Source organism: Achroia grisella, unplaced genomic scaffold (genome assembly GCF_030625045.1).
Source record: "Achroia grisella isolate CSIRO2021 unplaced genomic scaffold, CSIRO_AGI_Agris_v1 utg1419, whole genome shotgun sequence".
NCBI classification, from domain to species: Eukaryota; Metazoa; Arthropoda; class Insecta; order Lepidoptera; family Pyralidae; genus Achroia; species Achroia grisella.
The window spans coordinates 969,662-983,882 of record NW_026712630.1 but is presented as its reverse complement, the minus strand read 5'-3'; the positions used below and the strand labels follow the sequence as shown (position 1 = coordinate 983,882).

The 14,221-nt window shown below is 31.7% G+C and overlaps 1 protein-coding gene across 1 annotated transcript in view; it reads left to right on the top strand.

Annotated features, from left to right (window-relative positions):
• The window catches only part of LOC131855431 (uncharacterized), a 32,994-nt gene extending 19,965 nt beyond the window's left edge, over positions 1–13,029 (top strand). Inside the window, exons 2-3 of the mRNA XM_059206706.1 lie at positions 10,163–10,288; positions 11,742–13,029. Of these exons, the coding sequence (XP_059062689.1) occupies positions 10,163–10,288; positions 11,742–11,974 (359 nt within the window). The 3' untranslated portion in view covers positions 11,975–13,029. The remainder of the gene's footprint in view (positions 1–10,162; positions 10,289–11,741) is intronic.
• Positions 13,030–14,221: the final 1,192 nt, after the last annotated feature.

Here is a 14,221-nt window from a genome sequence, read left to right as displayed (position 1 = left end):
TTAGCGCAGGCGGGTGCACCATTCCATTGTCATCCATAAAATACATTCAACCATGCTCATGAACATCTGCGCCGCGCGAGGAATCGAATCCGCGAGCATCGGAATTAAAGCTGTGTGCAAAACCGCTAGATCACAGGGGACGTCAAAACATGGAAATGTTACGTCGAATATCTCGGTCTAAGGTCTGGAATTTGATATAATATCTGTTTATCATATCTAGGATCATTATAATTATCATATCATATATGTACACAGTTATCAGTTAAAATATTTGTATAAAAAAGTACTATTTATATGTCATACTAGCTGTTCCCGCGACTTCGTACGCGTGGAATTTAACTTTGCTTTTCTAAAATAAAAGTAGCCTAAGTTACTCCTTATTACATCTGCTACCTGGCAATAAAATCGGTCCAGCCATTTCAGAGATTTGCCGGAACAAACAGACAGACAGACAAAAATTGTAAAAAAAATTATTTTGGTGTATGTACCGTATTCATATTTATATGCATGTAGTAAAAAACGGTTATTTCAATATCTGTCTGTACACACACTCCAATCTAAATACATATATATAACTCAAAGTTGACTGACTGACATAGTGATCTATCAACGCACAGCCCAAAACCACTGGTCGGATTGGGCTGAAATTTGGCATGCTGGTAGATGTTATGACGTAGGCATCCGCTAAGAAAGGATTTTGATTAATTCTAATCCCAAGGGGACAAAATAGGGGTTGAAAGTTTGTATGAAGCTTTGTTAATTTTAAACCGATCGGGCTGAGACTTTGCATGCATGATGTGTGACGTAGGCATCCCTTAAGAATGGATTTTGATAAATTCCGCCCCTAAGGGGATAAATCAACGCGAGCGAAGCCGCGGACAAAAGCTATTATATGTATAAATAAATAGTACTTCTTTATACAAATATTTTCAGTCGCGGTCAAATGTATTTATTTGCACAAAATATACAATCGATTCTTCATATAAATTCAGATTTGACATCTTATATCACATACTCAGATAAAATTTAAGATAGGCTTTCATAGGAATACAAGAAAACTGGACTCTACTATATTTAACATAAAATAGAAATTCGTAAAACAATATTTTCGGAAATTGATAGCATTTGATTGAACGCAAGACCGTGGATACAGAAATGATATATCATTTAGATACACAAACGCAAACGAAACGGTTACGAAAATGTAATAAAATTAACAAAACGCAGAAAAACAATTATATAATTTTGTGAAAGAAATGTGAACATAACAAATTTCTTATGTAAATAAGCAGAAGAATAAATATATAAACTGTACAAAAAATATAAAACAATACGCGAAAATCACAAATTTCTTATGAAAATAAGTCATTGAGTGGTAAAAAAAGTTAACAAAATCTACTCCGGGCTGTTTATTAACAGTGGTGTGTAGTGATTTTTTAAGTGAATCAAATATAAGGCAAAGACCATAAGTACACGGTGCTATCGATTTGTAATATTTGAAAATTGTAAAGTTTTTCTAACCGTCACAAAGATGGCGCCAATAAATGATGATGTGGACTCTTCGGAAACAAAAGGATCCGTATTTACAATTATTTACGTATCAGTGTTGCTCACTTTATTACTTATGTCGTTTGTTATTATGTGTATCAAGATATCGCATATTGGTAAGAATTTTACAGTATTTCTCTCCTGAAATAGAAATAGAAATAATTTTCAGTCAATTAAACTTAATAATAAGCACTTTTAAATAGACATTTTTTTTAAATTCTACCACTCATTCGGAACACAGACTCATCACAAGAAGAATAAGCAAGAAACTTGCGTGTTCCTCTCAGATTTTTTCGCATAGCAGCTTGCAAAGTAAGCAGTTGGCAACATTGGTGAAAAACATTGGTACCACATGTTTGTTTAAACTGTCACTCAAGTATTATTACCACCATATTGAACTTATTTAATACTAGCTTTTGCCCGCGGCTTCGCTTGCGTTAATTTGTCCTCTTAGGGATGGAATTCATCAAAATCCTTTCTTATGGGGATGCCTACGTCATAGTAGCTTTATGCATGCAAAGTCTCAGCCTGATCGGTTTGAAATTGACAAAGTTTCATACCCTATTTTGTCCCCTAGGGGATAGAATTAATCAAAATCCTTTCTTAGAGGATGTCTACGTCATAACATCTACCTGCGTGCCAAATTTCAGCCCGATCCGTCCAGTGGTTTGGGCTGTTCGTTAATCACTATGTCAGTCACCTTTGAGTATATATATATATAGACCTCATTGACATCAAATTTTTTCTTATCGGTTTTTTTATTATTAATGGGTTTGCGCTTGTTTTTACCTCATTTGATGGGACATGATGGTTAAACCTAGGATGTAGCGCGCTTACCCAGAAGATATCTTATCTTATCTTATTCACCATAGACTTAAAGAATCAGGGATTGCATTTCTCCGGGAACACGAACGCTGGAAGTGTGTTCCACTCTTTACCAGGGCGTATTAAAAATGACGATGCAAGCCTTCTGGTACGAATATGTGGAATTTCGACGACGTAGGAATGAAGTCCTACTGTGCGTCGTGTAGTTCGGTGATAGAAAGGAGATAGGCAAGATCTGCTACAACTCTTGGTCTTTTCATTTCTTTTCTCTCGCATATTTCATTATAAGATCTTCTTTGCATTTCATATATGCCAGGAACAATATAAACAATTTCAAAAGAGTTAGTGATTACACTAATAAAAGCTTACGCAACAATAACAAACTGATTTTACCTAAATGTCGTTTAACTAAAGTTAACAATTAGTTTTATGGCAATTGCGTAAGGTTTTACAACAAAATACCAGAGTCTGTTATAAATCTGCCTGAAAAAAGATTTAAATGTCATATAAAATACTTCCTTTGCAAAAAAGGTTACTATAAAATTGAAGAATTCGTTAACGATAATAATGTTTTTATAGAAAAACTTTAAATCCATAGCACTAACAATATTATCTGATTACACTAATAATGAGTGCGTAGCGATTCCTATGTTTATTATCGCATGCCTCTTACTTGTTATACTGTAATTATTTTATAAAAAAAAACATCTATTCAAAAAAGCAAAACACAAGTTTCTTGCTCATTCTTCTTGTGATACATAAATCTGCGTTCCGAATGAGTGGTAGAATCAAAATATGACTATTCAAAAGTGCTTGTAATGAGTTTATTTGAATAAAGATTATTTCTATTTCTATTTCTTTAAAAATAACCATTTTAAGTCAAATCAAATCAAAATTTATTTATGTAAGACATTTGAGCCGCTCTTGAACATTAAGTTTTTTTGTATTAATTTTTTTGCCTATCATCATGTTCAGTATACAGATTCAATTGACAAGAACTGGTAAGAAACTCAACTGAATATATTTTCTTAAAAGCTAGTTTATTTACATTTTACACTTAAATAGGTGCCTATGTCTAACTTGAAATTAACATATAAGTTATATTTATTATTCTGTGTAACTCAGATCCTATATTAATTATACAAGAATTTGTTTTACTTTTCAGTGCAATTTTTACACTTTCTTTCATCCCCATGTTTCAATTCGTTTATCAGGCTATCGTTATCAGTTTTATCTTGTAACCTTGATGGTACTGTACTGCCTCATCACTGATAATCGTGGATTCGTTGTGTTGTATTATTAGATTTGTATTTATAAAAAAATGAAGGTATGATTTATCACTTGTCCAGTATCAAATTCAAATTCAAAAATCATTTATTCATGTAGGACATTTTAGTTGTTATGAACGTCATGTTTTTCATTTTAATTTTATATTTTTTTCCTACCGTCCAGTTCGGTATATCGATCCAATTGCGAAAAACTGGTAAGAAACTCAATTGAATTACTTTTCTTTTAAAAGCCAGTTTATTTACAATGCCAGTTAAAACATTAAATGAAAATCCCGTGCATGAACAACTATTGCCATGCACGCTCGTCATTCAAGTAATCGTTTAATGAGTAATAGTCTTTGTCCACAGTTACAATATAAATTTCACTAATTTAATCGGATGATATATAATAATAATAATAATAATATCTCAAGACAATTCACACAGCACCATCTAGTCCCAAGCTAAACAAAGCTTGTGTTATGGGTACTAGACAACTAATATAAATACATGGATACATTTTTTTGTAAATAAATACATATATTATACATAGAAAACACCCACACCGATACAAACAATCATACTCATGAATACAAATGTTTGTGCCGTGCGAGGAATCGAACCCACGACCATCGGATAGTAAAGCGGTGTGCTAAACCACTAGACCATCAAGGCTGTCTCTATTTTTTATTATATTATCTGATAGCTATTCAAATTAAATCAAAAATCATTAATTCATGTAGGACATTTTAACCGTTTATGAACGTCAAGTTTTTAAACGCTATTGTAGAACGTATAGGATAGGGTTATTAACCATACTTTATAATAACCTATCCTATTTTATTTTTAGTAATAACTTTATTATTCAAAATTAAATATGACTATTCAAAAGTGCTTGTAATGAGTTTATTTGAATAAAGATTGTTTCTATTTTTATTTCTTTTAAAAATAAATTAACTAGATAAATTAACGTTTTCGTAAAACCGCTTCAGGATTTTTATGTAATTAATTTTATAAATTGTTTCAATAAGTTACGTACTGTGTAATGTACGTAATGCTCATACTAGTTAACATCGCATACAGCTATGTCGCACCCGTCAACCTACAGCGTCTGTGCGCCATGCAATATTGCGAATCTGTGGCGCATTACGTTTGCGCGGGAAAAGACTACAAAATGGCTTCTTCTTCAGACATACATATTCTTTCGTGTTCCTAATCCTTAATTATTTAATACTATTGTTTATACTTTATATGTTTGTAAATTAATTTTTATTTAACAAACATTGTTTTTTTTCTCTTTATTTTTATTTTGGGATTTTCGTGCACAAAATGTGACGATGACAATCTCATCGTACCGATACCATCCAGAACAACAACTTCGCTGCATCGGAAGGTGGTTCTGCCAATATTTCATGAAATACTCCTATGTCTAACCTATTTAACTTTAAAGCTTGGGTGGTTTATTCTCTTTTATATGCATTACAAACACATTCCATCAAAACATGATGCAGATCTTTCCCACAAACTTCACAATTAGGAGATGTCACTTTTTTCATTAAATAAGCAAATTTGTTTAATTTAACAAACATAATAGGCACCCAGTATTAGAGCTAAAACAACAATTGTCTTGAGACATAGTCTGAACGAAATCTTTCTATATCTGGTACAATAAAAAAATATATTTTTTTTAAGTTTTTCTTGTTTAGTGTGATAAGGAATGCTAACGTTATAACAAACAAACTACGTGTCGAAATTATCTTCGACATTTTCAGATTCATCTCGCACGTACTTTCGTAATGTTAAAATTGAATACATTTCGAGATTAGCTTTTCTTACGAGATATCGCTATAATCTTAACACGATACTGTCAAAGTGTAAAGATAAATTGATAACAGTATACAATTCGGCAACTCCTCGAAACATTGGTCGTATTGTAGCGATTATGAACCGTCTTGTTATTATGAAAAATCGTGAAAATGTAGTGTATTTGACAAGAAAAGTGATAGTATAGAGGTGCAGTAAAATTTTCAAGCAAAATACATATTTATATCAATAGTATTAAAGACAGTTTTGGATAAAGTGTCGGAGAGAAGCATCTAATAATTTGTGCAAGCAAATTATTAAGATTGTATTTGAGAAACTGATACACTCAAATCGTTTGCAAATCGCAAACAATTTCAGAGTGTAGCTTCTAAAAGAGGTCAAAATTATCTATTAGATATTATTAATAAATAAGAACAAGTACAAAGAATCGTAGAAGAAGAAAAGAACAAGTACAAAGAATCGTAGAAGATTAATTTATCAAACCAGAGACAATTCGTAAAGTAACTGACAATTGAAAACAAAATGGCGCCCATGTACGGACAAGCGAATTTCAATTTTCTAGATGAAGAAACTTCTGCTGAATATAAACAAGACAATGATAACCAAGTTGGTTTATCACAAATGGCATTCTGGTACATCATCGTGCTGGTGGCCATGCTCTGCCTTTGGCTCCTCACGTTCTTCTGCCTCAGAATGATCGCAATGGGTTCGTCAAATTAGATATTTTTCAGTTGAAAAGAATAAGAACTGGGTTTTTTGTCACTTAATCTGATTTTTATGTAATGTTAGACACAGGGGCGCGCCGTCCCCATACGGCGCCTGTGTGCGAAACCTATCAAATGCCTATTTTTCACAAATAATTTTAACCGAAATGAGAAGTAAATTCCTATAATAGCAAAATACTATAGAAATAAATAAAATTGGAGTGTCTGTTTGTAATATTGACATATGTAACTGTTTCTTACTACGTCCATATGAATATAAATACGGTACATATAAGAAAATAACATTTTTTTTAATTTTTGTCTGTCTGTCTGTTTGTTCCGGCTAATCTCTGAAATGGCTGGACTGATTTTGATGGGACTTCAATTGGCAGGTAGCTGATGTAATAAGGAGTAACTTAGACTACCTTTGTTATAGAAAACGCGTGTACAACTAATACTAACTAAATTCATAAATTTAGGTTTCTCTCTCTCTCTTTCAGTAGATTACTGTCCCTCCGTCTACATTATCATGTTATCTCTAATCAAATCCATAGTTACTATTGATAAGCACAAATTAACGTCACAAACTCCTGATATATTTTTTATAACAACATATTAATTTTAACGATAAACAATCATTAAAGCCGTGAAATTATAAATTATGACAATTGTATAATCAAATTGATAAATGTATGTAAGACAGAAACAGAGCAACAGTTCCGTATTTTTAAACACTCAATCAAGACGTGTTTGACGAGTTGAAAACACTTTTGTTTACATATAACTCGCTACTCGGCCCGGCGTTGCACGGGTGTACATGTATTATATATATAAACCTTCCTCTTGAATCACTCTATCATTCACCGCTTCAAAATCCGTTGCGTATTTTTAAAGATTTAAGCATACATAGAGACGGACGGACAGCGAAAGCGACTTTGTGTTATACTATGTAACGATGTGGATGAACAAATGTAAAGTGAAGAAAGTGCGAAAGTTCTAGAAAATGATTTGAATTTTATTGATTATTTTGAAATGGAAAATGCTAGTTCAGAAAGTGACAAGACTTTCAATGACAGTGTTATTGTAATAGACACAGGTCCTGAACATATATTGTTGTATATATTATTAGTGATAATTATACTAAAAGTGTGTGCATTCTTCATGTTGTGTTTACGGATATTATTATTGGGTAAAGTGAATATATTAAATTTTATTTAATTTCTTTTACGAATAAGACACATATATAATATTTAAAAGAGCAACACATAAGTTTCTTGCTCATTCTTCTTGTGATGAATCTGCGTTCCGAATGAGTGGTAGAATCAAAATATGACTATTCAAAAGTACTTGTAATGAGTTTATTTGAATAAAGATTATTTCTATTTCTCTATTCTTTACTGTACAGGAAAAAAACATCAGCAATTTGCAATTATTAGCTATCTATTCCAATAATTAATATCAATAATAATATATCAATTCAAACAGCGCCATCTAGACCCAAGTTAAGCTAGCTAAAGCTTGTGTTATGGGTACTAGCTAACTGATACAAATACATAGATATATTTCATAAATACATACATAATATACATAGAAAACACCCAGACCGATATAAACAATCGTACTCATGAATACAAATGTTTGTGCCGTGCGGAGAATCGAACCCGCGACCATCGGACGTAAAGCAGTGTGCTAGACCGCTGGAACACCGTGGTCTTCATCATTGTTAACTCAAACAATGTAGTGTTAGTGCTTACTATACTTAATTAAGTATGATTTATAGTTAATTTTAACAAATTATAGAAAAAATAATATTATTCACAATTCACAATGCAATAGATAGAAAACTAATGAAGGTAAAATATTCCCATCAAAAACATAAATGTGAAATGATAGCCGAGTTCAATATTATGATATATGCCTTGATTGTTGACTTCTACGACAAAAGAGGTGAGATCTAAATGGGTGCCAAGTTCAATGGTCTGTCCTGAAATGTATTTATAACAATATAAAATATCATTTCTTCTTATAACTTAGGATAATATACTGTAGCCTAAGGTCTGATAGGATTACTGTAGCCTAAAGTCTAACTTGGCCAGTTCTCATATACCAATTATTACTTTCGATTGCTAGTTACTACTAATAATAAAATAGGAACCGACAAGTAACATGTTTAGAACTTGCGAAGGCTACAGTATATTTCGTATATGAAAACTAGCCAAGTCAGACCTTAGGCTGATGAATTTGACAAGTTTATGTGAAAGAGTTTTTGAGTTATGTAGTTAGGGGGTCAAAAGTGGCTCCAAATGGTTCGTGTAATATACACACGGTGCTGCTCACCAGTTCTCTTACTTGAAACTCGGCTTTGACAAGGTACCGCGTGTCTAGATGTGATACAGATAAATAACATAATTAAAGTTTACTAATGTTAATAAAGTTTTTGATTTACTTATAATATTACCTGTCGAGTGTTGGGATAAGTTTATGATATAGTAATTTATACTTAACACCACTATAAATTACACTCGATTCACATCCAAAGGTAGTTAGTTCTACCGTTTAACTTGCATCCAATTAATTTCTCTTTTATTTCTTGTATTTCGATTTAATTCCACAAAATAATAACTGATCCTCATTTAACTCACATCCGACTTGGATAGGACCATGTTCTGGAGTAATCACAGCGGATTTTCTGGATTTTTTTTATTTAATATTGAAGGTCTATTCCGGAGAATATGCTTTGTATACAAATATTATTATTCTGCATTCCTTCTTTTGCAGATTACTTTGATAACAGCATAGAAACAAACTTCGATTCTTTTTTTTTCCCATATTCGTCCATCTCCTTTTCAGTGATGGAACAGGCAAAGATCCTTAGACCGTACAGCCTAGTCTAGTTTATACTTCTTCATATCAAACTTCGATTCTTTGATTTGACAATTGGCGTTATTTGACATTGACGTTTTGTTATTAGTCGTGTAATGTTTTTTTATTGATTGAATTTGTTTTTATACATACTTTGAATACAATATTATCATTCTGCACTCCTTCTCTATATCTGTACATATAAATAAAATTGGAGTGTCTGTTTGTAATATTGAAATAACCGTTTTTTACTACATGCATATGAATATAAATACGGTACATACACCTAAATAACATTTTTTTCAATTTTTGCCTGTCTGTCTGTTTGTTCCAGCTAATCTTTGAAATAGCTGGACCGATTTTGACTGGACTTTTTTTGGCAGGTAGCTGATGTAATAAGGAGTAACTTAGGCTACTTTTATTTTAGAAAAATTCTCTAATTAACTTTTTGTTCAATTCCAAGCGGACGAAGTCGCGAGTACAGCTAGTCTAAACTATTATTGCACCAATATAAATTTTTATTATCTCACTAAGGGCAGTTGATATCTTTGATAAAACTACGTACAAACAACTTATAAAACAATATAGATATTCTTTTCACGTACGTGGAAATAATTAAAACTTACGTTTTCTTCTGACACCAAAAATATGTTGTCTATATAAGTAATAAATATATAGTAATAAATCTATAATATATAAAAAATACTATGGTTTGCCCGCGGATTCACTCGCGTTAAATTTCAATAAAAATACAGCTTGTGTGTTATTCTGATGTATTAACTATATTACCGTAAAGTTTCATGAAAATCCGTTCAGTAGTTTTTGCGTGAAAGAGTAACAAACATACTTAAAAACTTTCGCGTTTATTTTTATTTTTATATGTATAAAAAATACGTGTCACGTTGTTTGTCCGCGATGGACTCCTAAACTACTGAACCGATTGCAAATTTGATTAGCACATTGTGTGCAATTTGATCCAACTTGAAAGATAGGATAGCTTACATCTCAATTTATACTCGCAATATTATTTTTATATATAAAGAAACTAGCACAGCAACGCGTGGCCGGGTCTGCTAGTAATATTATATATTAAGATTATAACAATCCTTATGATGATTCTTTTTATTTCAGGACAAAAAACTCGCACGCAGCAGCAGAGGCGGATGTACGGGAGCTCCAGAACGCGCCCCCCTACCGACCACGAAGAGCCCACTATATTTGTCAGTCCCGCCAATTTGCCCCCACCACCCAAATATGGTATGCATATATTTTTTTTTATAGCATAGGAAACATTTTAAACATCATAGCATTATGACATACGGTATTTTATTATGGGGCAAAACAGCTGATATAAATATAGTATTTATTTTGCTTGCTCGCTGGAGTAGGCGTTCTAGAGTTGAGACCGCGAATTGGCAAACATAGTGTAGGACGCCCCGCAGCTAGGTGGAGCGACGACATACGTACGGTTGCGGGTAGTAACTGGATGAGAAGGGCTGAAGATCGTGCCTTGGGAGAGACCTATGTCCAGCAGTGGACTGCAGTGGGCTGATGATGATGATGATGATATATTTCGCTTTGCCCACATCGTGAAATTTATAGCCTACATGTTATTCTGATGTGTAACCTATATCACTGTAAAGTTTCATCAAAATCTGTTCAGTAGCTTTTTAGTTGCGTGAAAGAGTAACAAACATTCATCTGTACTCACAAAATTTCGCGTTAATATTAATATGATATTATTTATTAATTTACAATAATAAAGTTAAAAAAAAATCAGAGTAAAAGTGGCCAAACGTTAGGAATCTAATTCTATAAACTTTATGTAATACGTGAACAGTCAGTGAACTCCGGATAGATAGCTTGTTTTGATACTAAGCTGTTATCATCCATTAACCAGAAGAAATTAAAAAATAATGTCATAAAGATAAATAAACAATCGGTAAAGATAAGTTTAAATTATCAACATCTATTCCAATGTATAAATATCCATACGAAAAGTGCTGGAAATCTTTTTAAATGTATAAATAAAACAATTCTTAATAATAATAATCTCAGGATAATTCACACAGCGCCATCTAGACCCAAGATAAGGTAGCTAAAGCTTGTGTTATGGGTACTAGATAACTGATACAAATACATAGATATAATACGTAGAAAACACCCAGACCGATACAAACAATCATACTCATGAATACAAATTTTTGTGCCGTGCGAGGAATAGAACCCGCGACCATCGAACGTAAAGCGGTGTGCTAGACCGCTAGACCACCGAGGTCGTCATTCTTAGTGAATAGAAATATTATATAACCTTAATATTAGAAGGTTATTTTAAACTAAGTTTAACTTTAGGTACCTTTAACTTTTGTTACGCCTGACATTGTCATCGTTTGTAGACCATACAGCTATCTAAATATTTATAACTCAAAGGTGACTGACATAGTGATCTATCAACGCACAGCCCAAGTCACTGGACGGATCGGGCTGAAATTTGGCATGCAGGTAGATGTTATGACGTAGGCATCCGCTATAGGATTTTGATAAATTCTACCCCCAAGGGGATAAAATAGGGGATGAAACTGTGTAATGTACAATTTTTAACCGATCGGGCTGAGACTTTGCATGTATTAAACATAGACTTTTAGACCTAAGTAATCTGAATAAAAAAATATATTCATATCTACAAATAATGATATGTCTCCAATTACAGAAGCATTAGCACCACCAAGTTACGAAGAAGCAGTTGCTGTGAACTATCAAGAGTTCCAGCGAACACAAGCCCAACCTATCACATTCCCATTAACACATGCTGCCATACAGAGCTGCAGCAGTGCTGCAAACAACCCTACCAACGTTACTAGTAACGAAGAACTAACACCACCACCAGCAGTAGTAACCGTTACAACAGTAGATGAAAGAAGAACATCGGTCGCTCAATCATGATTTATATTACGACAATTAGTGTAAGTTAATGATTAGTTTTAAGTGGAGCTTGCAACGATATGCAATACATCGTTATATGCATATATAGCGACTAGTCCTTCATTAGCACCAGTTCTAGTAGTATTACTACTGAAGTATATTGATATACTAGGTGCAGTATGGCTGTTAAATGTATTTGTTAATGCTATAAGATTATCATTATTTTTGATAATTCAACATGAATTATTTACATTGTAAATTTTTGTAACAACAGTTAAAAAGCAGTATTGTGTCTTATTACTATTATATGATGAGGGCTATTAAATAGTTAGCTCAATTGTTGTAATATTAGATGATTAATGAAAAAATAGAGAAATACTTGCAATATATTTATTGTGATGTTATTTCTTTGTAATTTTCTTATATATCTTTTTGCCTAAATGATCTGTCTTTATTAGAGGACGTAAGACTGATCATTTTCCGCCAAATGTTTTAAATATTAATATAATTATCAAATTGTTAAATAGTCTAAACTGATTTGTAGTAGGTATTCAATTATTATTAGTGATTTGTAAGATTTAATTTTGTTAAGAGCATTTGCTCTGTATTGTATTATTTATAGTCATTAGTATATATTTACTATAGAAAAGGACGCTCATAATATTTAAGTTCACATGGAATAATCATTAGTCATGAAATTGTTATTACTCTTGCAATAGTTCTTTATTCATTAAAAATTTAGAAATATTTCTTCGTGTACATTTTTTATATAGTAAAAGCAACTAAATCTGAATAAAACCAGATTATAAATACCTTCAATAGTGTATCTATTCTGTCGTAACCACAAATACTTTCTAGTCAACAGAAACAGTATAAGAACTTGTTATAAAACATGCTATAGTTACTAACTGGATAACCTAATAATCATTTTGTAGTTATCTCTGAAGAATGATATATATTTTAATATTAAAATAAAGAACAATGATTACTGAACGTCGTAAAGAATTTGCGACTGTTATAAACATGTAAATGACGTATATAATCGTATATACTACAAGTAAATGTTCATTGTTTACTTATAGTAGCATCGTTTCTTTCAAACTAGCATTTGAAAGAAACGATGCTAACACTATTAACCAAATCAACTTTAGTCTTCGAATTCTGACATTGCTGTAATTATTAAAACTGATTCTTTTTGTTTAATTGATGAAATATATTTAAATAAATGCAATATTCAAGTTTATGTTCCAAAATAATCAAATAAAATGTATCCATACCACGCTTTCAAAATTTTCCACAAGTAATTGTATGTTTGGATGGATGTGTAGACATACATGTTATAAATTATGAACAGAAATACATAATATTTATTTTACTTATAATAATAATATGTACGTATACAGATACAAAAAAGACTGGTAACAAACAATGTAATTAGTTTTTGATCCGAAATTGTATCACTATTATATTCATAGCGCTAAGTAATGCGTAGTATCCGTTATCTATTTACAATTTTTATCTATAATTTTAATAATATAATGACCAAAGATCTTGAATTTATTACGTATCAGGAAAGTAACGGCTTTTATTGTTTTATAATATTGTTGACATTAATACCTGCATATTTTGAAGCCTGTTATCATATATTGATATTTTATATAGATGACGTTATAGGAAATAGTCTATAAAGGTATAAAGAGAAAGTTTTGATGTTTTTCTTTTATTACAAACATTTGTGCAGCTTGTAAAGAGTATTGCTCTTAGCTATTCCTTCCAAATTTAAGAATTGATTAGAAAATATAAACTATTATTAGTGCCAAATCTAATGGAAAGTTTTCTTTTTAGAAACTTGATTTTTGCAAGCATAGTTTTTGTGTTTGACTGAAGTTTGCATATCAGATATGAACAAGTTAAATTAGTTATGTATATTTTTAATAAACGGGCATTTTATCTAGATACAGATGCGAACGAAATTTTTGATATAATTGTGAAAATATCTATTTATAAAGATTTTAATATAACTTATTAAAGAATTTCGAAGGAGAAATCATAAGTACACTGTAGACCAGAGGTTTTAAAACATTTTTGTGTCGTAGACCCCATGCCATATGTTTCGGTTTTGGATAGACCCCCCATTCTTACCTGGTATTGATTTTTTGTAAATTTCTAACTGTAGTAAAGTTTAGTGTTAAAAACATAAAGTAAAAACAACAAGATGACTGCTGTCGTAGAGCCCTTGCAGTTTATCATAGACCCCTGGGGCTCGAT